This window comes from Drosophila guanche, unplaced genomic scaffold, assembly GCF_900245975.1.
Source record: "Drosophila guanche unplaced genomic scaffold, DGUA_6, whole genome shotgun sequence".
Lineage (NCBI taxonomy): Eukaryota > Metazoa > Arthropoda > Insecta > Diptera > Drosophilidae > Drosophila > Drosophila guanche.
This window is the reverse complement of record NW_022995743.1, coordinates 7,740,467-7,763,711: the sequence shown is the minus strand read 5'-3', so window position 1 is coordinate 7,763,711 and position 23,245 is coordinate 7,740,467. Positions and strand designations below refer to the sequence as shown.

Here is a 23,245-nt window from a genome sequence, read left to right as displayed (position 1 = left end):
GCCGGCCCAGCATGAGGTTTTCCCGCAATCAAAAGAGCAGAAGCAGAATCAGGATCGGTCAGAGGCCGGCAAATAAATCAAACAGCGGGACAGATGCCAGAGCGCGAACCCGCAGGCAGAGATAGAGAGCATCAGGAAGTGGACAATCAACTCTATGGTAAATGCAGATCTCAAATCTTACAATTAAAATTGGAAATATGAATATTTCGTACACAGTTTAATAATAATAAGCATTTAAGAATAAATTAAATCCTTCCTCTTATACTTAGATATACGAACATAAATTAATGCAGATACGGGATAGATCCTATATAATACCCATGGGAAGGACATGGGGCCTCCTGGAGCTGGTCATGACTAGTACAGATGCAAAGTGTTCGAGTGGACAGCTTTGCAAATGCCTTCTTGGTGGGATGCAGACCAGCCCATAACAATATTATGAGCTCCAACACTCTTACCTGATAATATAAATTATAGATTAGACTATTTACAAATACAGATATGCGGCTGGTCTGACTAATCGTCGAAGAATAGTATCTCCAGGATTCTCTTCTGAGCACTCTTCTTGCGCTCCTTGTTCATCTTAAGCAGCTCGGTTGTGACCAGCTCGCCCAGAAGGTGCTCTGACAGTCGCTGCACGCCCGGAAGACTTTGTGGGGCCTGAAACTTGCCAAAGTTCGAGGGATGTGATGAGTTGCCCTGATGGGGCAACTGTTGATAAAGCTGCAACAGAAAGTCCGTATTCGATGGAAACATGTTCTGGTGCTGTTGATGTTGTTGCTGCTGCTGCTGCTGTTGGCCATTGTTGCTGTTGTGTCCAGTGTTGGAATTACTCTGATTCCCATTGCCATTTGCATTGCCGTTGCCATGCCCATTGGTGCGTTGCATGCACATAGAGTTGCTGTAATGGTTGCCGTGATGCATCATGGTCTGGGGCTCCATCAGGTCATGACTGTTGTCATCGGAATCCTCATCGGAGTCAATGATAAAGTGGGGGCCATTTCCGCCATTGCTAGACATTTGGCTGTGAGCACTGCCGTTGAGCTGCACGCGGGGTTTCTTTAAGTGGAAGTTGCTGGATGTTGACGAGTCCAAATCGTCATTTCCCTTGGGATTGTAGACATGGCCGTGCATCTGCATGTTGGAGCTGCCCGCAGCACTAGATGAGGAATGTACAACCGGAAGCTGCTGTGCAGATGCCGGCGACTGTTGCTGAGATTGCTGCTGCTGCTGCTGGGCGCCAGTACCAACACCCTGCAACGGCGAGGACAGCGGCGATTTCATCGAAGAAGACGTTGAGGGAAGGCTACCTCCACCGTTTTGGGGGCCAGGTATTGCCACTGAACTGTCTCGAAACTGCTCCTGGTAGCCCTGCGAGGAGTCGGCCATGACAGCGGCCACGGCAGCCGCCTGCTGCTCCATCTGCGACTGGGATATTTGCTGGAGCTGCTGGGAAGCCACAGCCGCAGCAAACTCTCTGAATGCCTGATCAGCCTCGATCTTCACCGGATTAACGCTTTCCAGTGCTGAGGAGGCAACGGTGCTCAGTGCATTCATGGCGTGTTGCTGATCAGGCTGATGGTAGTTATGGTTTTGACCCGAGCTGTTGAACTGGGACATGTTTTTGGTGGAACTGTTTGATCTATCCACCATGTATTCATTGTAGCTGGAGCTGTTCGCCGACTGTGGAGATGTCAGGAAGCTCGGAACATTGCGATAGGATTTCCGTGGCTGAATGTGTTGGTCCAGGAACTTCATCTTTTCCAGGTAGGGTCGAGACAGGTGCTCGTAGACTGGAGTATCGCCCTGCTTTCGCTGCGATACGTAACGCTCTCGTAGATACTTCCAGCGCTTCTTGCACGTGTCCACTGCAAGGAACAAGATTTGTATTTACCATAAAATATAAAAGACTGTAACAAGTCGAGTCTGCCTCTCACCATCCGTTCGCAGCTTTATGGCAATCAGCTGCCAAGCGTCATCCTTGGTCTCATACTTTCCACCGTTGGTGCTGCCGTTTAGGTAGTACTTCTGCCTGTTGTATATTACCCCGTGATGGGCCACTTCATCAATTAACTGTTCGTCCATCATTTTCGCACCTTTATTATTTTATTTGCGATTCTTCGCTTTCCGTGTGCGTCAGGCCATTTCCCAAACTGTACCCGAGCGCTTTGCAGCACTGAACAGTGCTCGCAAACTTAGAGTACTACAAGCTAGATTCAAAAACTACTTTAGCCTAAGGTAAATAAACTAAAATTAATATACTATAATTACATTTAAACAAATATCCAATAAAAACTAATTTGAAGCACATGAGGCATCCCACCTTTAACTATTCGCTTATATCAAAGCGCATATCAGAAAAAAATGCTAGATCTTGCACAAAAGTAGCTAAAATGGCAGCACTGACGAGCATCACTGATGGTTCATGTCCAGTAGTTGGTAACGTTAGAAGTTAAATTTTGAGCAAGGGTAGGGAAGGAAGCTGTCGTTAACCAGAGAGATTTCTATTGAGAATATTGTGAATAAAAATGTTTAAATTAGCTCGTCGGCTTCTTCCCCAGCAGCGGATGTTCTCAAATCCGCTGCGTCTTCAACGTCTTATATCCACCAGCGACGAAGTCAACTCGGAGCCTATTATCAAATCCATGGAAACGATTGGCGGCCTGTCCACGGAACTTGTCAACGAGCAGAAGCTGAAAAAGACCAGCAGGTAATCTACCGGTTTCTGCACTTGAACTTTGTCTGTTTGTTTGTTTACATTGCCTTTGGAGGGCATTCGTGCACTTGCTGAACCCGTGGAGGTGTAGGTGGGCGTGGTGGATGAGAGAGAAAGTTGTTCGTGCGAGTACTAACGGAGTCACGTAGGCCAGAGATCCACTCCACTTATGTATTCACACGTGTGTGTGTGTGTGTGTGTGTATTGCATTCTATTGTTTGAGTTTTGTTTTCTCCCCAGAACATTATCAACGCTTCAAAATCACTCTGTTCCAATTGCGGCTCGAGTCACAGTGTCAAAAGATGAAAGTCGCGACTTTATGGCTGTGTTTCCCGGTGAGCTCCGCCTTTGTTTCGTCCAATTAGCATAACAGTTCTAATGTTTATTCTAATGCGTTTCTTTCAGATCTTGTGCGTGACATCACTACCGTGACGAAGTCCTATAATTGCAATGATGCCGCCAAATGGTTTGCTAAGGTGCTGCAATACAATGTGCCGCGGGGCAAAAAGAATCGCGGAATACTCACGGTGCTCACCTACAAGAATCTGGTGGCAGCCGAAGATTTGACTCCAGAGAATATTAAGCTAGCCCAGTATCTGGGTTGGTGTGTGGAGATGGTAAGTATTGATCGTATTTGCTAAGGATGCCCAACCTAAACAGATTCGCATTATCCCTGCAGCTCCAGAGCTTCTTCATAATCTCTGACGACGTGATGGACAACAGCACAACACGACGCGGCCAGCCGTGCTGGCACAAAGTTGAGAACGTTGGCTTGACGGCCATCAATGATGCTCTAATGATTGAGAATGCCATGTATGCCATACTGAAGATGCATTTCAGCCACCTGGACTGCTATGTAGCACTCATGGAGCTCTTCCATGAGATTACCTACATTACAACTTGTGGCCAGTCATTAGATCAGCTCAACTCTAATCGAAGTGTTTCCGAGTTCACTATGGACAGCTACAAATCGATTGTGGACAACAAAACCGCTTACTATTCATTCTATCTGCCCTTTGCTGTTGCTTTACACTTGGCTGGGTGCGTAGTTTATAAGGTGATTGTTCAGATCTTCTATGTACTAACTCATTCCATCTTGTAGATATAAGGACGCTGAAGCCTTCCGCCAATCAAAGACCATTCTCTTGGAAATGGGTCACTTTTTCCAAGTGCAAGACGATTTTCTTGACTGTTTCGGCAATCCGGAGGTGACTGGCAAAATTGGCACCGACATACAGGACAACAAATGCTCCTGGCTAGCCGTGGTGGCCATGCAGAGAGCCAATGCCGAGCAAAAGAAAATCATGGTCGATTGCTATGGAAACGAAGGTGAGACGATCGGAACTGTTTAGACAGTGCAATCGGTGGGTAATAATTGTAACTTTTCAATGCAGATCCAGTCAAGGTGGAGCGGATTAAGGAACTTTACAAGGAACTCGGCTTACCCACTACTTTTGCCACATTCGAGGAGGAGTCGTACAACATGATTAAAACACACATACAACAAACATCGCGTGGCGTTCCCCACCAAACTTTCCTGCAAATCCTCAACAAAATCTACCAGCGAGACTCCTAAGCAATTCAGATCCATCATATTTGAGACGAGAATGTTTATACTTAAATTATAGCTTTAGAATTTACACAAGGGATGCGTCTGGATGGTTTAAGCAACTACAACCAAAATTATAACTTTCTTATACCTACATTTTTGTAATATACACATTTAGGTTATTGTGAAGTCAAATGGGGCAAAGCCCTTGCGGAAATCTGACACATAAGTCGTCTCTTCGTCTTTATCGAGAAGGCATTCCTTCCAGTTGACTTTTTCGTCACAATTAAGAAGATTCTCGGAACAGAAAACGTCCCTGCAAAGTAGAGGAATTAAACAAGAATTGCCATAGACACTAATTTTTAACGCACCTAGCGAAATGCAGGGGGAAATGATTCATCTGCCGCGTAATTAGAGTGCTGTCGTCAGGAAGTTCGGTCAGAAAATAGGGTCCAATTTCTGGCAACATTTTCGGAGAATCTAGGGGCGGCAGTGTTTCAAATTGAAGATTAAATTCCTCCGCTTTGTCCTAAATAATTTGAACAAATAATTAGAAGAATTCGTTTAGGGATCTGAATAGACTTGCATACCTCAAAGCTATGCTTGATCTTCCATGCATAACCTTCCTCAATGCCGAGAACATTGATCTGTAGGTGGAACGACTTGTAATGGCGTTCGGTGAAGCAAACTACTTGACCGATGGTTTTGAAGTACTTTCGCAGGGCGTTTTTAAATTTATCCAGCTCCTCCCAATCCTCAGTGCTTAGTTGGGCTGCACAGGGCAGATGCTTTGTGGACAATATCATTACATGGTGTCTGTTAATCGGACCCTTGGCCAGGGCCAGATAGAAACGTTCTCCGACAGTAATAATGAGATGCTTTTCCACATCGGGTGATGATAAGCAGAACCAGCATTTCTCTGGAATTGTGTTACATGTGATTTACGATAATACGAGCTACTATATATTTGCGTACCCTGGTCCAGTTCCTGCATACGCCGTTTCTTTCCATAGCCGCGTTGCCCTTTTGATTTCTTGGTTTCCATATCATAAAAGTACTGGCGGTTTTCCGACTGCAATGTTTTGGTTTATAGTGAAATTGTTTAACGCAAGACGGGGGCTACCTACTGTGTCATTCTTGTCGACGGCTCCGGCCAAATCAAGGCCAGCAAAGGGGCATGGAATTTCATTGGTTGTCTTCTGAACCAGGTCGAGCAATCGAGATTTATCGACCGGTTTCAGGGTGAGCGCGTATATATATTTTGCCTTTTCAACGTTTCCAACATCAGCCAAAGATATAAATCGGGTACAGAGCTCAAACTGTGTTGTCTCGTCCTTAGGCATACGAAAGGGCGGACACTCAAAGTAGTTTCCGTTTATGGCGCAAAAATGATAGCGTGGCTTGACCTCCCGACAGAGGAACGCTATCAATTTGGATGCTGTTGCCTGGAATATAAAATTGATTTTTAACTCATGCAGATCCACAGACTCCCCAATGGGCACGTACATTTTCATTCTCCTGCATCCCATATGGCCATTGCGAAGTGAGAAGTACGTCCACTCCTCTGTACTCGGTGGAGCAGTTCTTCGACACCAGACACGAATTTCTGACAGCAAATACGTCCGATTTAGTGAACTCGTGGTTGGATTTAGCTAAATCTGCAGCACCAGCTGACTCCACACCACTTAGATATGCTATTTTAACGCCACTGGTAAGCGTGTACACCCCTCGTTTACCGAGGTACGTGAGGTTTGTGCAGATTTCGCCATCAGACAGATTCTCAAAATGCTTTCCATGCTCCTTCTGGTTCGGGCCGAGTATGTAAGTGGGCACTGTGACTGCAGGTTGAGAATGTATATACAAATATATTTTAATTGTCAGTAAACTTTACTATCTACTTACTATGCTTGAACCCATTTTTGTAGGCAATCAGCTCCTCGTTTTGTTTATCGTCGCCAAAAAAGTCTCCGACGCAACAGAGTATCTCAAAGGGTCCCGCCTTTTTGTTGACCTGTTCCACGCGCTGGAATAACTGTTTGAAGCGTCCCCGCACGTCGCCCACAACTAATCTATGAATGTGAAAACATTGCATTAATTAGTTTAGCTGCTAATATCAAGTTTATTATATTTAATTCTTACATTTTGGTGCCCGCGTCCATTGGTTCGTTCTACCGCATGATCTTAAAAAAATACCGAAATATACCTTCTCTTTTTCAAAATTTGCCGCAAATATACCGACACTTCTAAATAATTTTCCTCGATTTTGATATTCTGATTGAGATTACCTGCAAGCTAGTTCTCTCAGCGCTAATCCAATAATTTTGTTTGAATTATCAATCAATTGTACACACGATTGGGTAGTTTTCATAACTTATATTTATTGGATTGATTACACAATAAGATTAAAAAGGTAAATACACTGTTAACACTCTGGAGCGAGTGGTTCGCATAAGAGTACTGCCAACTAGCTGCGAACAAAAGCGCCATTTGAGCGAACTATTGGGTAAATTTAAAACTACCCATAAAAGAATAAACAATAAACAATACTATTAGAGAATGGTTATGTAATATATATTTATTTTATGCAGGCATCTACACCATAATTTTCGCTGTCATGGCTGGGCCCAGAGATTTGTGGATTTCCCATAAAAATATTTGGCAATTGCTGTTTAATTGCCCGATCAGTGCTCTATATTTTTATTCAACTAAACTTTAACCTTAGTGCAGTGTCAATGGCCCAAAATATGGAATTATATGTGACATTGGCCCCAAACAGCATTCGATTGCAACAATGAACCTTTGCTGGGTTTTCTGGTCATGCGTGGCTGGCACAAATAAGTGGATCGGTCTCTACGTTCCATTAGAGGATGCCAAGCTGCGTGGGACATATAAAATGGACCGTTTGTCTCCAATTCAATCATTCGGTTAACCACAGCTATGTCATCAAGTCACATTTTGATAGTTTCTGTTGTGCTCGCTGCGGGTTTGAGCACTCCAGGTGTGCTTGCCCAGACAATCGACTGTCAAAGGCCACCGCGACTTGTGGTAAGTGTGTCTATTGAAAACGATCCATAACAGGGCCGGTGTTGAAGTCTTTCCTGTTCATAGGATCCATCACTCTGCTGCAGGGACGGCGGTCGCGATCAGATCGCAGAGAAATGCGTGCAGCGGATTATAGGGGAAGGGGTAAAGACGGGCATGCCTTCGCTGGAAAGTTCCACAGTGAGTAACAACAGCCCCCCAAATACTCAACTACAGAGATATAAAGTGAATCTTCCAAACTAGTGTCTGGCAGAGTGCATCCTTACAACGTCACAGTACATTAAAGATCCACAGAAGCTGCACCTGGACAACATCCGCAGTAATCTCTCGGCAAAGTTTTCCAATGACACCGCCTATGTGGAGGCGATGACGGCAGCGTTCACAAAATGTGAGCCACAATCCCAACGTCGTCTGGCAGCCATTCAGCAGACACAGCCACAACACAAATGCAGTCCCTTCTCGGCGATTGTTCTCGGTTGCACATACATGGAGTACTTTAAGAATTGCCCCGAACATCGATGGACGCAGAATGCGGATTGTGATTTAGCCAAGACTTATGTTACCCAATGTGGCTTGGGGGCTTAGACACCTGTCGTGCAAATAGTTAATTTAATTGTAAATAGAAAACTTGTTTGAATTGTCCACTTACTCATCGATATCGATGGCAGACTTATCGATCAAATATATTTCTGATGATCACACCGGGTCCCCAGGTGGCCATTTGTGTTCATTATATACTTTTCAGAATATTTTAACATGGCATTTGCGCTTATTTTAAATTTACTTAATTTCACTAAACAGAATATCAAAATCGGTATATTTTGGTATATTTTGTTGGGTCAGACGGTATGTTTTATCCATAGCTCCGCGGTCACACCGTTCCTAGTTGTTTATGGGCGCGCATTCACATTAAAATCTTGCAAATAGATCAAAATCTTTTTAAAATGTCACATTCTGAGAAAATTGAAGCATTTAAAGCGTGGGCCACAAGTCTTGGCTGTCCGCCCAGTGTCATTCCAGCTGATGAAGATCTCAGAAAGTAAGTTCGAAGAGATATGATAAACGCTGGGCGAATTATGATTCTTATATCGTAGCATCTTCAAGTCGGGCTCCCACCAGCTTTTTGATCAACTGCAGAGACGTATTCGACCGCGTGAGGAGGTGGAGGAGGTAAGGGCAAATCTTCTCATCGCCCAGGTGGCGCGTCATAAGGGCAAGGTAGTGCCCCTAGCATCGCGCAGCTTTCTGCCACCACAGCTTCAAATGCTGCAACAAATGAAGGAGCTGACGAAGAAGAAGGAGACGGCAGAGCAAACTCTGAAGGAGGCCAGACATGAGTATGAAAAACTTGCCGGCAGCATCAAATCAAAAAGTGAGCAAACCGTAGAATGCAAAATAACATCTTCTAATATCCCTACCTTATTCACAGACATACAAACTATCAGGGCCAAGAACAAGAGAGATCTTCTGGAGTCAAAATGCAATATGCTGGAGTTAAAACTGGAGTCTATGAACAAATCTTATGAGCTGGAGCTGAGGAACAAGGCTCAAATCTTGGCCACGACACCAGTGAAGTTAAGCTCAGAGAATGCCAGCGAAAAGCAAGCCTTCAATGTGGTGGAACAGGCCCTCAAGGAGCTAGATGCATTTTACGGGGTCTGCAATGACGAGACCAATAATGCCCACGTATTGACAAAGGCCAAGGAGCGGCTTTGGAACGAGATGCGCAGCATCTTTGCTAAAACTCCGAATGCACCACTTTTCAATGTAATAATGAAGATCAAGGAGGAACAGTTGCAGTACATAACGCAGCTAAGCACGGCTAATAAGGGAAGCACCCCAAAAGCCAAGCCCCTGCTGACCAACTACGAGGTCAAACTACTGAAGACTAAGGCGGAAATGCTGGGACTGGCGGCCAAGTACCTTTCTGCTGATAAGGAGTTGGTCAAGCTGGAAGCCCGTTTCTGCAAGGAGTACACTCCATTTGTTGACGAACTGCAAAATAAGGTGAACAGCTTCAATCCGCTTAGCAGTGCCGACGAGGACAGCACCGACGAGCTCATTAGCGACTTTCTTGTGCAGTTTACCATGCGCACTTTCAATATGGCTCGCAACGAATACCTCGTCGAGCAAATTGAGCAACTTCGCCTCGAGTTGAAGGCGGGCGGCAAGCAGCTGGAAGATCACGACCTACTTTTGGGCTCCGTGAAGAAAGTATACAACGACATTAGCACCTCCATCCATCGCATACAGGAAGATATGGGCCAGCTCTCGCAGATAAAGGAGAAGATCCTCTACTCGAGGAACATGATGAAGAACTTGCTGGATGACATGCATGCAGCCACCCAGAACCAGAATGCCAAATCTCAGTTGATCAGCACCAAGCTTAAGGTTAACAACATGTCGTTGCTGGGCTCGGAGAGCTTCTACATGGCCAACGACACTGTTTTCTCTAGCACCAAGCTTGAATTTGATTGCAACACCAGCATTGCCAACTGCACTCTGGTGCCGGGTGCAGCAGGCTCGGCATCAACTCACACATCTGGAGCCGGCAAATTCGTGCCCTGCCACCTGCTCGAACTAAACATGTTCGCCGAAATGCCGCTGATAAAACTAAGCGTCATACCCCAATCCTGGTATGTCAATGCAACTCAAACTGAACCCATTCAATATTCAATATTTTTCAATCTGGTAGCGCCCATTTGCTGTCGGCCAATCCGCTCATCGTTGAAGCCCAGGAGCTGGCCTCCACCGTTCAACTGGTGCCGGGCCATCTGCTGACACCCTTCGGGGCCTTGCAGGAAGTCCGTAAACGCATTTTGTGGGCGTCAGCAATTGCCGCACACACGTCTGACTTGAAATTGAGTTTGCAGCCGTTAATTGGTAAGCTCGCATGCTCGACCCTTCCGAGTAGTCATTATGTCTCATTTCCGTGTCTGACCCGGCCATCTCTCCTTCTACTCCACCAGTGGATCCGCACGATTTGAAGCTGAAGTCACGTCGCCAGCACGAGGAAATCGAACAAAAGCTGGACAGCCTAATGGCCATCGGCGTGAAGTCCAATCTTATGTTGCAGAAGGCTGAGCGCATCTATCACTTCATCCTCGAAAATCCGCTGCAACGCTACGTGCCGCCCACAAAGCTCTTCAGCAATGGCACCTTTTCCGACTACGAGTCGGAGTTCAATCTATATTATCGCATGGCCACCATGGGTGGTGCCAAATAAGCAATCAATTGAGGCAATTGTTAGAATTCTGGCTCATATTAGGTTTAAGAGAATATCCCTGAAAGGGAAAATATAAATACAAATCAAATCCAAATACTTGTTTTATCTTTTATATATTTTTATTAATTTTTTGTTTGTTTTGTTTTGGTTTTTATATTTTAGTACAAAGTCGAAATATATTTGTTTCTTTATTACACCCTCATTAAAACTTGGGCATACAATTTGTCGGCATTCAAAAGAATTTCAAATTGCGCTTAGGAGCTAATGATGTACACAACGATGTTGCCTTCATTCAGATATGAATTTTGCCTCGATTCCAGAGAAAATGTATGGGTTTTTTTTTGGGTTTGTCATGGTTTTCAGAACGAAAATACTTTAATATTTATTAAATAAACATAAAATACTCTCAAAGATTCTGAGATGTGTAATTGGAATGCTGTGATGTGTGTGTGTCGTCGTCATTGTCTTTTGCTTAGAATAAAATACATATTTAAAACATATACAGAGCCAGATCAGAAAACAAAGCGGACGAATGGGGCGGGGCGGCTGGGTTCGGATCGGTTCGGTTCGGCTTTTAGTCTCTATTAAACTATATCGACTGTTCAGATCTAGTTATCGTGGGCCCTTTCACTTAGCGTACTTAACTTAAGACATAATATTGGACGTGTGAAGATTGGACAGGGCGAAAACAAAGTCAGGAGCAGAGAAAAGAAAATCGAAAGTGAACAGTTTCAGGAGTCTGGGGTTTGCGACGTCTGTTGGTTGAATTTTTATATGATATAGGTTACTATATATATATTTATATATAGTATATATTTATGTATTCGAGGGCTGATTGATGATTTGGACTTGGAGCGTTTGTAGTCAGAGTCAGTGGGTGGGGCCATTGGCTTATCTGGTGAATAGCAGCGCCAGCAGAATGCCCACCAGGGCAAAGGAGGTGGCAGCCACATCCTCGGCTCCGGCATAGTACGCCTGGCCACATGCCGGCGGGCACACGGGGATGATGGTCTCAAACAGATTCACACGAGCCTCGGCCTCGCCAAAGCGATTGGTGGCCTTGCATACATAATCTCCGTACTGGCGCTTCTCAATGGTGATCACACGCAGTGTCGAGTCGGTGTACTCGTCGGCGGTGGCAAAGTGCGAGATGCTGTAGTGCTGGTTGTTGGCCAGCTGAATGTCATCCTTGGTCCAGACAATGGCCGGCGGTGGGTAGGCCTCAATGTGGCACTCCAGATCCATGTCATACTGCAGCGCCTGGCCGAGACGGGGTCGTGGCACGGTTATCACTGGAGAAAACTCCACCTCCACGTTAATATTACGACGATCTCCCTTGCTGACACCGTTGTCGGCCACACAGTAGTAGGTGCCGCGGTCCTCCTTCTTCACCGACTTAATTCGCAGTACATTTCCCACATAGGTGGCACTATCTGGAATGGATAAAAGATGAAAGAGACGCGATCAGTTTTAAAGTGTATATTTATGTATTTGTTTAAACATTCATTTAACTCTTTCAGTGCGCGCGTTCAAGTGAGAACACTACACGATTAGTGCATATATTAATGAAGCGGCTGTAAGCGGATCGGGTCGCCACCTTTTGTGTTTGTGCAGTGAAAATAGAGTCAAAAATCAGATTTTAATGAGCCAGGGCCCGGGCCACATCCGTTAGCACTTTGTGTGTGGGTGACCTTTTCTCCCCACTCCCACCATTCGTTCCACTAACAATGGCAACGTTAATGACCTCTAACAAGTAAACCGTTTTGTTGCCGGCGTGCTTCTGCCACTGCCACTGCCTGTGCCTCGGCTTTGGCTTTTGCTTCGACTTCTGCTCGTTTGTGCTGGCAACTAATTTTGAAAAAAAAAACGCACAGCGCGCCTGCACTTAGTCATAAGTGCACCAAAGGATGGTAAAAGAGGGGGATGAAGGGTGAGGCGCCTGCATTGCAACAAGCAACTGAAGCGTAAACGGGAATACGAATGGGGAATAGGAATTGCAGTGCGAAAGGTGCGCTCAGCCTCAGTGTTGGTTCGGCTCATAACCGGAAGTTGGCTCAGCGCATTGCGAGAGATGCAGAGAGGGAGATGGAGAGCAGCGCAACGAGTGCAATGAGCCCAGGGATCTCTCAGTGCTATACCTCACTCTCCTTTCCCCTTTTCAACCACATTGAGAGATGTACGAGTGCTCGAGTATATGTGTCTGTGGCTGCTCTTCAAACATTTGCCAAAACAATTCAGGCTTAAACAATTGACACAAACTACACAGAAAGAGGGGACGCATAGCAGCAGGAGAGCTAGAGCTGCTCCAGGACAGAGTGAGAGAGCATTGACCAAAACTCTGGAATGCCCTGGAAATATGTTTCATGCGAATTGCATGCCAAATGCGGGAAAAGGGATTGAGCGGGAGGGAGGTATGTTATGTATGTACGTGCTCTTGCCTACTCGACTGAAACATTTCAAATTAATTGCGACTGGGAATCGAAGTAACACATTTCATTAAAATTGGATTGACAGCATGTCTCCCTCCCACCCTTCATGGCAATGGGTTAAGGCGGCCTCCTACCAATTGCAGCAAATTGAACGAACGATGCTCTTCTGCTGGCAGGGGGCTGCATTATGATGCGGGCATTGGAGGAAACAACACAACAAACTCATTTCAATATTAGAAAAACACACACATGCATGGCATGGCAAACACGAATATGTATCCGAACACTACAAACATCCAATTACTCCAAGACTCCAGAGAGTGACGCAGTCGAGGGCTTTGTTTAATTAGTCCAATGGAGCATTCTCCATTCACTACGAAGCAGCAGCAGAAGCATGAATCGAAACCATTTGTCGCCCCAATTGGACACAAGCCAAAGCCAAGCAATATGCGAGTGTAACGAATACGAGAAAGAAATGGAACTACGATCTCTATAATTTTCCCCATTACGAGTGGATCAAACGAAAGAGCATACATTCACCTTTGACCCACCAGAAGCGCAATTAAGGACCTAACTTCAGGCTTATGTTTACAAAACCTTCTAGAAAAAGCTTATTTTGGTTTATCCTATCTTTGTATCTATTAAGAGATATTTGATGTTAAGTCGGCACCATTAAAGCCGCACAAGTAATGCAAATACAAATACAAACACAATTCCCATAGAACACAACAAAGTACAAGTCGTAAAAATATCATTTTCCCCTTTGAAAAACAAATACAATTTGTTGCGTTTGTAATTTACGAGCGTTTACTGTGCCTGCCAATGGCCCGTCATGTCATGTGTACTCGAATAGGCCCAAAACAGGTTCTTTCTCTATCCCTCTATCCCAGTTTCTGTTGCTGTTTCTGTGGCTCGCAGCGAAACTTTAAGTGCAGCAGCGTGACTGGGCCTGTCCCCGATCTGGTCTTGGTCTAGGTCTCAGCCAAAGCCTAAGCCCAAAACGCAGCTGCAATGCCAAATGCTCAGGCGTTCATCGGGGGAGGAACCACTCAAAATGACAAATTTCTAAGCATAGTAAAGTGTTGAATTTTTTTTTTAATTTTTTTCTTTTATGGGCATTATTGTATGGACGAGTATTTGCTTTGTTGGACGCCCGTTTGTCTGCTGGAGCATGAAATGATATGAAAGTCAGGTAAGACAAGAGTGGAGGCATTCCAGAATTTGTCGCCTGTAAACCGTTTTACCGTTAAACTATATTTCTCTCTCTTCCTTGGTTTGGTGTTTGTATAGAGAAGAGGTCGCGCATGCGCGTAATTGGGGCGTGTCAGAGAGTGGCAAATATTTAATTGCTAATTAGTTATGCGACAGAAGAGAGATCGCAGACATCAAGAGAGAGAGGGAGAGTGCACAGATGGCATTTTCTTGTAAGTTGAAGCATTTCCGAGTCTGTTTATAATTAAACACGATATGAATGCTCTACGAATTGACTCCAGATCTGGTTCACACTCAGTAGGGTTCAAATGGATCATATAGTGGAGCAGAAAGTCACTGAAACAGAACATCCCTCATTCAGATATTTGAGATATTTGGGATGGTATTTATGAATCAAAAAACATTGTAGTGGCATCTAATTACAAACCAGACTCATTTATCACTCCCAAACAAGAGCCAGGCCAGGCAAGGGTTGGCCTACGAAGATCTTTCTATGCAGACTGTACCTAAGCCTCTGGCTGTTCTGTTTTGTTTGCTACCAAAATCCAAACATTAAATATTGACAAATTATGAAGAAAGTTTCAGTGCAATCAAACTAATGAGTGAGCCCCCGAGCTGAGTGATGCTGTAAGGAACCCGCATGTCATCAGAGCCCAATAAAAGCGAACCAAAACAGAACCGGAAACACACATATCCATGGAGACTGCAGCACATTCATGCTACTACGAGTATTATATCCACAATCAAGCATCATCCATCATACAGAACCTTGGGTATGTGTGGAGTAATTTCAGTTACTAATGAGAGAATTAAAAACACTTTGCTCGGCAGGATGACGCGGTCCCAGTCGGCCCCTCCTCACTCCAGGGGAGGATTGCACTCTCTGACAACTAATGAAAGGAAAACAGAAACAGAAAGCAAAAAGAAGACAGACACACCGCGGAGGGAAGACACCGGATAATACTTACAGAGCCCGAAGAGTCGGCACAGAGTAATGAAAAATGAAAAATCAGACAGCCCTAGCAGGCAGTCAGGCAGGCAGTCGGCAGGCAGAGGACTAACCATTTGTTTTAGTACGGGCCTGGCCGGGAACAGAACCTGTCTGGGACTGTCTCCGCCTTCCATCAAACAAAATGAAAACAGCGATGGTAACACCCTTTCCCCTTACCCCCTACCCTCCTCTGTCTTGGGCAAACAGCCAGAGATAAATTGTCAGTTAAAGGCAAACGAAAACAAGGCCCAAGAAAAAGGAAAATTGTGCAAAGTGCAAGGCAAAGGTAAAGGCAAAGGTGATAAGTGATGCAGAAGAAGTGCAAGCAGGTAGATATCTGGAGCTAGCATGGACTGGCATGGTCTGGCCTGAAAGGATCCCAGTTATAACCAGGAGACGTAACGCTGCTCTTGCCCTTTGTTCCACAGCCACAGCGATGACTCTCGAAAAGCCAGTGCAAGAGGAAACGGAAAATGCATTGAAAACTTTGACAGGTTCACCTGGTAGGGTCTGCTTGCCACTCACTCATGGCAGGTGTCCTATAGCTGTTCACTCTATGATCTAGGGTCTCGGTCTTTGGCGCTTGGATGAATTTCAGTGGCCGTCAACGGTTAAATGCGTCAGCGTTATGAGGCGGGCGCGCTGGCTTGGAAAATTTGTGACAACTTTTGTGTGGAAAGGGTTGACGTTACTCGATTACCGCCACCGTTTCTAATGGCCTTAAACTATTTAAAAGCCGGCTGCCACAGCCATGTCCGCCATTTTGTGAGCCGGAAACCACCACCGAAACATCCTGGAAATGGAAATCGAATTTGGCATGCAAAAAGGTATATGCACCAATCACGGGGCAGGGCCCAGACACAGTAGCAACGGCTGCCGAAACAACAACTTACTGGCAGAAAAAAAAACATTGATGCAAACACTTTCCCTTTCTCCGAGCGGTGTTTTTTTGGGGTGTGTGCCAGGCCGCCTGTCTGGGCGCGCAGCCATATTTGATTTTCATTTTTCAATTTCAATTTCCTGCAATTTAGCAAGGAAAGCGCAGGAAAAGCCCGAGACAGCACCTTCAAGTTCAACTTGAAATGTCAACACATCTCGGAGGAACAGTTCCCTGAACCGAGCATCGTCATGTGGAAGTTATGAATGTTAATGCAACGCGAGCAGCGAATGACTCATCGTCATCATAATCCGTCAGTGGCTTAACGGGTGCGCTTTTAATGACGCTTCGTATTATTCGCGCCCACTGCACACACTCACAAACTCACAAAACTCCAGGCACGAACCCATCATCACATCATGTACACAGTACACAGTACACAGTGTACACCCAACTCATTCCAATCCAATCCATCATGGCATGGCTCTAGGCGAGTCACAGATGGGTCATGTCTCTCGCTCCTCCCCCATACTGTCGCACCCACCTTCTCGCACTCTGCGTATGAACTGGCAAAAATCCAATTAAAAAATGCACACAATGTTTTTCCTCTAATATGATTTTCACTTTTCTTTTGTACTTCCTTTTTTTTGGTATAATGGGATTGACCAAATCCTTCCATTTGTACGTTGTGTGGGTGGATTGGTTTGATTCTGATTTTGTTCGGCTTGATTGGATTAGGAGGCGTCGAGTTACTAGATGTCCGAACAGCGAAGGAGTTTCCTTGATAGCTATAAAAAAGTGCATTTCAAAGTTCTTTCTTGCCCTGTAAGTCAAGTGTGAACAGAGTTGATTAAACCCACGACGCTGATGGGAGCATCTCTCGTTCTCCTTGTTCTTCCCCATTGAATGGCTCAGCACCAACACCTGGCAGTGGCAGCAGCAGAAGCAGAAGCAGAAGCCGCAAAGTCAGCTATGCACCCCCACAACCAACAACATTATCATCTTCATGTTCATCATTATGTTTTGGTGATAATCACAGTCATGGTTATGTTTTATGGAAAAAATTGCATGGCTGTGCAAATTTGTCGCCTCTTCCTGTTTTGTCACCCAAACTCATCAAGGAACATCCATCCCATCCCATCCACATCCACATCCACATCCACAAAGTAAGGGCTTCCCTTCAGCACACACACAGAGCTACTGGTATATCGAGCCTATAACAAGCTCTTGAGACATGTGAATGCACCCACTTTGGGGCGCCTTTGCCTTGAAACCGCACTGCACAGCGACCATGGAGACACCCTCCTGGGTCGGCGCCCCCCGAACCCAACCACCATTCCATAGAGACAGCCCCGTCCACCCCGTACACCAACCGACCCGAGAGACAGACTCTGTTGTTGACTTTTCAAAAGTGATTTTCTTCTTTCGAGTAGTACATTATAGCTACCCGAGTTATGCGGCCCGGCATGCCATTTATTGGATTACATTGAGCTCGAGCTCTCTCTCTGTCTCTGTCTCTGTCTCTGTCTATGTGACTCTCTCCTGTGTGTCGCCCTCAACTCAATTGATGTTTGCTTCTTGGTTTCTCTTTGGATAGCTGGGTCTGACTGTACCGTAGTTCCCGCTTACAAAGCATAAATCAAGGCATGAAAAGAAAACTATTAAAACAGCAATTATGCCAAAAAAAAGAAAGAAAACTGGATAAGCGAGTGCAGGAAGGTTACACAATGTCTGCATGTAGATCCCTTGTGAGCCAAAGTGCCTAAACAAATATTGGCTAAGTACCACAGCAAACAATGTGATTGCAGTGGAGAGAGAGAAAGAGAGAGAGAGAGAGTGGAAAAGGAAAGCCGTGTATCCTTTGTGAGTGTGATAAGGATTAAAAAGCCGGCCGGTCGGATGGTTCGAAGGTGAAACATGCAGCTAAAAGTGCTAAATAAATACGGGAATTGCCGCACAAAGAGCGATACGTGAATTTAAATGAATTGTATTTCTCTCACTCTCACTCTTCCTCCTCCTTCCCCTTTTCTCTGGTGTGATAAGCTCTAGCGGCGAGGGGTGTGAAGCAGGGAGCAGCACAAAATGGCTTCAGTCAGGCCCAAAAGGAAACTGGGACGATCGGGGCCTGAGAGACGGACGAGACCAGTTCAGCTATTAACCAACAAGTTATTACTTCAAGTTAAGTTAATACCATAAAGGGACAGAGAACTACATACACTCCCTGGCTAGATGAAGATGCTAAAAACATGATCATTAAAAGGAGAATCTGGCATCAGTCAGCCCATAAAAAGTGAAAAGTTTGCCCGGAAATAGAAATTGTATTCTTAAGTATTGTATTATTTTCCGCAGTGTATGGTTATGGTGGCGGACAGTGGTTGCCCCATGTTGACCAGGTGGTCGTTGCCCCAGCAACCAACATTTATAAACAAGTTTTCTATGGCAGTACGTCATCATCCGCGTTTATCGTGCTCATTCTCGTTCTTGGACTTGTTTCGCATTGCTTTGACTTTTGCAACAATGAGGATGCAATTGCGGCTGCAAACAGGAACAGGAAGCGGCCCCAGAAGGACCAATAAAAACATAGCCATCATCAAAGGACTCCCTCTACCCTCTCTCTCCTTGTACCTTCGTAATTCCGTGTGCGCAAAACCTAATTACTTGCAAATACTGTTTAAACTCATTCCCAGCTGCCGCTTCAGGCATTTGAAGAATGTTTTTTCCATTATTCATTAAATGGGATTCTGGGTTGCACTCCCCTCAAATCGGGCAACTAATTTGGGCACTGGGCACACGCCCTGTTGAGATCTCGAGAGGAGCATCAATTGCGCATCGAAATGTTTAAGCGTAAATATTATTAAATTTAAGATTTGCACCCTTCAGAGGCTGTTTCACAGTACCCTTCCACACACAGAGAGAGAGAGAGAGAGAGAGAGTGGGTGAAATTGCATTTGTATTTAAGGGCGCGATTGGAGTACTTGATAATGCTCACTTGAGTTTAATTCGCAATTTGCCTTACAACAATTTGCATAAAAGTTAATCAAAGGGACAGCAGAAGGGAGTCAAAGAGCTACTGTGGAGCAAACAGAACTGATTTTGCTTAGACTTGAATTAACCTAGAACCAACCGTAAAGTGGAAAAGATCTTGCACACTCCGAATTGTGGCTCTCAAATATCCCAGCACTCTGCAATACATAATTGAACAATTAAAGTTAATTGAGCATGATCCGAGGATCGCTCGCATTCAATATCTCCATCCCTGCGATCAGAGATAAGTATCTCTGAGATGCTTCACTTCCTGTTCTGAAACTAAGCCGAACAATAACCCAAATTTCGACAGCTGCCTCCAATGGAAGTTTCAGCTAAATATTCAAATCCAATTTCTGCATTCTTTGCAGAAAACAAACACCGCTCTTTCGCTCTTTCCCTCCTCACGTGAGTAGTAGCTCAAGGTGAGGTTTATTATGGAAATACGATTTTGCTGGGGCAAGCACGAATGGAGGGCCAAGCCAGGTGCTAGTCGATGCACATGTCTTTGTTTACTCATTCATACACAATACTTCTCCCTCGGGCTATCTCTTTCATAGTTCAATAAAAAAGCGGAGAATAACCAATTGATTTGCATGGCAACACACAACACACAAATTGGCATGGACTCTCGATGGAGAGTCCAGTCCAACACCCCGAAAACTGCTGGCAAAACGGAAATGCTTGATTAGGGGTTCCTCCGTTTTGGTCGCTGGGCGGGACGTAGGCCGTGGTTCTGGTACCCTTTTCGCCTGAGGAGTTAGGGGTTGCTTAGACAGGGGGTCGGATCGGGTCGCATCGCGGCTTGTTTGTTTGCACTTTACACAACACAACACACACACACACACACCATTGTTTGGGTTACCTTTTTAGCTTGTAATTTATATATTTTGTATTCTTCGATTGTATTCGCCGGCTATCAAAATAAAAATTATGTAGCCAGGCGAACGGAAGGTAACGGCAGAAGGAAGGGTGGGGCAAAGCCAGTCCCGGCCAGGGGTGTGACAGGGGGGCAGGGGCAGAAACCATGCTCTTAGGCTCGTGCATTGTTTGTTGTTTACTCTTTCTTTCATTCACGGGTTCTCTGTTTTTTGCTGCACTGAACACCCCTCACCCTACCGCAACCCACTGCACCCCTCCCTGCACAAAGCCTAGACCGTGTCTGATACGTAAGAAACAGCCCTCCACTGCAAAAAGCATTTGCACGGACCGTTTGTTCCTCCTGATGTGATGTTTGCTTTAGCCCATACCTTTGCCCATGCCCATGCCCAGGACCTAGGCCCGGAGACCATCAAACGTTCCGTGGAACGTTTTCAAGTTGCGGAAGCAATTGCGCGTGCTGAAGTTGTCGAATGCCTCAAAAACTCGGAATGGCAAATGGGCACGGGAACAGTAACGGGCATGGAAATGGAAATGGGAATGCTGTATAAAGCACAAAAGGCAACAACTCCTCCAGTTCTCTTCAGAGCACGCCTTCTGCACTTCCATCACTTCACCCTGGCAGTCCCTGGTTACTGGATGGTTCCTGCATGGATGGACGGCATGGATCGCCTCGTTGGCGCATTTCAAAGCCTGGGTTTGTTTGCTTAAGCTCTTTAAATTAGAGCGTGAAAAGTGTGAAACTCCACGCAGAAACCTCCTGGTAAACACTGAACGCCCAGACCCAGAGCAGTGGCCATACACTCTGGACCCACCCTAGGGGTCTTTGATTTATGGGAACTGCTGGAAAAATGTTAAGCCATTTTTGACTTGCCATGAAGCGTATCCACGTTTTTGTGGTTCAGTTTATAGCTTTCGAGGCCCATATTGGGTTGGATTCCCCATAGAAGGGAGAGCAGAGTCAATGTCAATTAAAGATTGCACAAGTTCAGATACGAGGGTGTAGGTTAGGGTGTGCCCGCCATTCCTTTCCAGGTATTAAGCATTAAGTATCTATCGGATTAGTTACACTAATTGCTTTTTGGTTGCCGCTGCCGATGACGCAGCGATCTTGTTAAGAAATATTTACAGAGGGTTCGCTGCGCAGGGTTCATAGTTCAGGTAGAGATAAAACAGCAGCTAGCACCTGTACTGGATTAACCTTGTACGAAAACGGTGCATTCTACCTGTGTACCAAATTATTTTATTAGCTTTTCCCTTCTTTTCGGATGAAGGATCTACAAGAAATACAAAGAAATGGGAAACACAAAGCATTTGGCACTTGTTTAGACTGGAATTTCCAATGAAATTTCACAGCGTGCACAGCAATAAAATCAAGGGCCTACCACTGCACCTAGCACCGCTCCCTCAACTAAAACAATTGCGAAATATGCACACACACACATACAGTATGTGTAGCTACCGAATAAGTTGTGGTGTTGGGGTGGCTTGTGGGGGCGAAAGAAGGTGAAAAGAAGACAGCAGCCAAAAGGCATAATAGCAACAACTAAATAAACAAAGCTTGAGAGGTGACGCCTGAGTGAGTCACGGTCACTCTCACACATTCACACACACAAAAGCACAGCGCTCTCAGCAATGGTCAGACATGCGGAGAAAGAGAAAGAGAAGAGTGGAGAGCGTCAGAACAGACCCCCCCCCCCCCCCCCCCCCCCCCCATCAAACGTTATGTATCGTGCCACAATGCTTGGGTTAAACGCCCCACATCCCACACGGAAAACGGTAAACAGTAATTTCGAAACATAGAGTTTGTGGAATAAAGACTCACCCGTTGGCAGAATGGCATTGTTCTCCCGACGCCATGTGATGGACGGAGTTGGATAACCGCTGGCAAAGCACTCCATTTGGACCTCGCTGCCCTCGCTGGCCACAATCGATTGCGTGGAGTTGTCGGAGATGACGGGCGGGCGGCGCACAGAGAGCTTGACTTCGGCGCTCACCTTGTGCACGGTGGAGATCACCACCTGGCAGGTGTAGGTGCCAGCGTCCGTCTCCTGGATGTCCTTAATCTGCAGCTTGTAGGTGGAAGAGCTGGGATCGTAGCGCAGCGAGAAGCGCGAGTCTTTGATGACGAGCGTGGAGCCCGTGGAGAGGAAGACGGGATCCGAGTCAGTCTTGAGGAAGAGTACATTGTACTCCTTGGCATACTGAACGGAGCAGTCGAACTCGACAGTACCGCCAATGTCCTTGATCTGCTCCTGTGTGATGTACGAAATGGTTGGCGTCCTCTGCGCTTCTGCCTGCGTGGCAAGGAGGGCCAGTCCCAGCAGAAGGGCTCCTGCTAATGTGCTTCCCACGTTATTTACCATCTTGGGGCGACACATATATTTGTAGGGAAAACTTTTGATGAATTCGCCTGAGTTTCGCGTGAGCCAAATGTGAAAAACGCGCCCAGCACCACACCCTACACAGTCGAGAGCTGTTAATAACGCGCGAGAGGAGCTGAGAATTCTTGGCTGAAGAAAAGACGCTCGCCAAACTACGATCCACGTAGAAGAGAGCAGCAAGAGAAGGCGACTCCAAAATAACACAGGTAGTGCTGTTTCGCTTACTTGCACGGGCAAGAGCGGATGCTGTTTGCGAGACACACTTGTCGGCTCGCTCTAAGCTGGTTTTCAGACTCTTTGCTCTCTCTCAATGACTCTTAACTGGTTGAGTATGTATGCATGTAAGCCGAGTTTGATCAGCCAGAGTATTTTTCACACACGACGCAAGAAACAACTTGACTCTTTGAATGGCGCGCAACGAATAAAACAGTCGCTTTGAAAATTGAGCCTCTAAAACTTTTGAGTAGTGTGACCGCTCACCTATTCTCAAATTATACCGTAAATGTGCCGAGTACAAATCGAAGTTAGCCCACTTAGGCCCCCGTTATTTAGACAGGTAAATAAAACGATTTAAGCTATGATTATCGACGTCATTTTGTAATTAATAATACATTTCTGATTTCCAAGGCGCTTTAACGTTTTCCTTTTCAAAGATTAAACTATGCATGCATTATTTTGGGTTTCTCTGTCAGTATCTTGGTCTTGATCATTTTTGGTCTCTTGATTGGACGATAATCTCAAAAATGTCATTAAAATATCTTTAACACAGAGAATAGAAATGTATGTATTTAAACGGAACGGGTATGATATGTAGATTCATTATTGATACGAGTCACACACTAGACTTTTCTTCTAGAGGGAAATAGAGCTGCCAGATGGCACTAGCGATAGTATCGGTCGCTGTCAAATAGTGTGC

The 23,245-nt window shown here is 45.4% G+C and overlaps 6 protein-coding genes across 6 annotated transcripts; 3 read left to right on the top strand and 3 right to left on the bottom strand.

Moving 5' to 3' along the window:
- Positions 1–259: 259 nt before the first annotated feature.
- LOC117578497 (putative uncharacterized protein DDB_G0286901) lies at positions 260–2,177 on the bottom strand. Its single transcript, XM_034264034.1, has 2 exons — positions 1,938–2,177; positions 260–1,868 (listed from the first exon to the last, which is right to left on the bottom strand). The coding sequence occupies exons 1-2, from the start codon at positions 2,086–2,088 to the stop codon at positions 517–519; spliced, it is 1,503 nt and encodes a 500-aa protein (XP_034119925.1). The 5' UTR covers positions 2,089–2,177; the 3' UTR covers positions 260–516.
- Positions 2,178–2,445: 268 nt separating this feature from the next.
- LOC117584598 (farnesyl pyrophosphate synthase) lies at positions 2,446–4,419 on the top strand. Its single transcript, XM_034273604.1, has 6 exons — positions 2,446–2,710; positions 2,957–3,051; positions 3,122–3,333; positions 3,396–3,757; positions 3,819–4,045; positions 4,111–4,419. Exons 1-6 carry the CDS (start codon positions 2,529–2,531, stop codon positions 4,290–4,292), a joined length of 1,260 nt encoding a protein of 419 aa, XP_034129495.1. The 5' UTR covers positions 2,446–2,528; the 3' UTR covers positions 4,293–4,419.
- On the bottom strand, positions 4,312–6,470 carry LOC117584596 (CWF19-like protein 1 homolog). The gene is made up of 8 exons (XM_034273589.1): positions 6,405–6,470; positions 6,168–6,334; positions 5,772–6,103; positions 5,393–5,710; positions 5,241–5,337; positions 4,856–5,184; positions 4,637–4,794; positions 4,312–4,581 (listed from the first exon to the last, which is right to left on the bottom strand). The coding sequence occupies exons 1-8, from the start codon at positions 6,422–6,424 to the stop codon at positions 4,440–4,442; spliced, it is 1,563 nt and encodes a 520-aa protein (XP_034129480.1). The 5' UTR covers positions 6,425–6,470; the 3' UTR covers positions 4,312–4,439.
- Positions 6,471–6,878: 408 nt separating this feature from the next.
- On the top strand, positions 6,879–8,006 carry LOC117580281 (general odorant-binding protein 66). The gene is made up of 3 exons (XM_034266755.1): positions 6,879–7,310; positions 7,374–7,487; positions 7,551–8,006. Exons 1-3 carry the CDS (start codon positions 7,203–7,205, stop codon positions 7,890–7,892), a joined length of 564 nt encoding a protein of 187 aa, XP_034122646.1. The 5' UTR covers positions 6,879–7,202; the 3' UTR covers positions 7,893–8,006.
- A 185-nt stretch (positions 8,007–8,191) lies between these two features.
- LOC117590810 (augmin complex subunit dgt5) lies at positions 8,192–10,622 on the top strand. The gene is made up of 5 exons (XM_034283780.1): positions 8,192–8,346; positions 8,402–8,679; positions 8,737–9,943; positions 10,003–10,190; positions 10,277–10,622. Exons 1-5 carry the CDS (start codon positions 8,252–8,254, stop codon positions 10,531–10,533), a joined length of 2,025 nt encoding a protein of 674 aa, XP_034139671.1. The 5' UTR covers positions 8,192–8,251; the 3' UTR covers positions 10,534–10,622.
- Positions 10,623–10,725: 103 nt separating this feature from the next.
- LOC117584604 (lachesin) lies at positions 10,726–22,765 on the bottom strand. The gene is made up of 2 exons (XM_034273617.1): positions 21,771–22,765; positions 10,726–11,966 (listed from the first exon to the last, which is right to left on the bottom strand). The coding sequence occupies exons 1-2, from the start codon at positions 22,324–22,326 to the stop codon at positions 11,425–11,427; spliced, it is 1,098 nt and encodes a 365-aa protein (XP_034129508.1). The 5' UTR covers positions 22,327–22,765; the 3' UTR covers positions 10,726–11,424.
- Positions 22,766–23,245: the final 480 nt, after the last annotated feature.

What these genes read in the sequence shown, in the direction of transcription:
- LOC117578497 (XM_034264034.1), bottom strand. Translation starts at nt 2,088, where the DNA reads ATGATGGACGAACAGTTAATTGATGAAGTGGCCCATCACGGGGTAATA. An exon ending in CATAAAGCTGCGAACGGATG is followed by an intron (nt 1,869 to 1,937) that starts GTGAGAGGCAGA and finishes TGTTCCTTGCAG; the next exon opens with TGGACACGTGCAAGAAGCGC.
- LOC117584598 (XM_034273604.1), top strand. Translation starts at nt 2,529, where the DNA reads ATGTTTAAATTAGCTCGTCGGCTTCTTCCCCAGCAGCGGATGTTCTCA. An exon ending in CTTTATGGCTGTGTTTCCCG is followed by an intron (nt 3,052 to 3,121) that starts GTGAGCTCCGCC and finishes CGTTTCTTTCAG; the next exon opens with ATCTTGTGCGTGACATCACT. An exon ending in TGGGTTGGTGTGTGGAGATG is followed by an intron (nt 3,334 to 3,395) that starts GTAAGTATTGAT and finishes TTATCCCTGCAG; the next exon opens with CTCCAGAGCTTCTTCATAAT.
- LOC117584596 (XM_034273589.1), bottom strand. Translation starts at nt 6,424, where the DNA reads ATGGACGCGGGCACCAAAAT. An exon ending in ATGGACGCGGGCACCAAAAT is followed by an intron (nt 6,335 to 6,404) that starts GTAAGAATTAAA and finishes TCACATTCATAG; the next exon opens with ATTAGTTGTGGGCGACGTGC. An exon ending in AGATCAAGCATAGCTTTGAG is followed by an intron (nt 4,795 to 4,855) that starts GTATGCAAGTCT and finishes CAAATTATTTAG; the next exon opens with GACAAAGCGGAGGAATTTAA.
- LOC117580281 (XM_034266755.1), top strand. Translation starts at nt 7,203, where the DNA reads ATGTCATCAAGTCACATTTTGATAGTTTCTGTTGTGCTCGCTGCGGGT. An exon ending in AAAGGCCACCGCGACTTGTG is followed by an intron (nt 7,311 to 7,373) that starts GTAAGTGTGTCT and finishes TCCTGTTCATAG; the next exon opens with GATCCATCACTCTGCTGCAG. An exon ending in CTTCGCTGGAAAGTTCCACA is followed by an intron (nt 7,488 to 7,550) that starts GTGAGTAACAAC and finishes CTTCCAAACTAG; the next exon opens with TGTCTGGCAGAGTGCATCCT.
- LOC117590810 (XM_034283780.1), top strand. Translation starts at nt 8,252, where the DNA reads ATGTCACATTCTGAGAAAATTGAAGCATTTAAAGCGTGGGCCACAAGT. An exon ending in GCTGATGAAGATCTCAGAAA is followed by an intron (nt 8,347 to 8,401) that starts GTAAGTTCGAAG and finishes CTTATATCGTAG; the next exon opens with CATCTTCAAGTCGGGCTCCC. An exon ending in CGGCAGCATCAAATCAAAAA is followed by an intron (nt 8,680 to 8,736) that starts GTGAGCAAACCG and finishes CCTTATTCACAG; the next exon opens with ACATACAAACTATCAGGGCC.
- LOC117584604 (XM_034273617.1), bottom strand. Translation starts at nt 22,326, where the DNA reads ATGTGTCGCCCCAAGATGGTAAATAACGTGGGAAGCACATTAGCAGGA. An exon ending in CAATGCCATTCTGCCAACGG is followed by an intron (nt 11,967 to 21,770) that starts GTGAGTCTTTAT and finishes TATCCATTCCAG; the next exon opens with ATAGTGCCACCTATGTGGGA.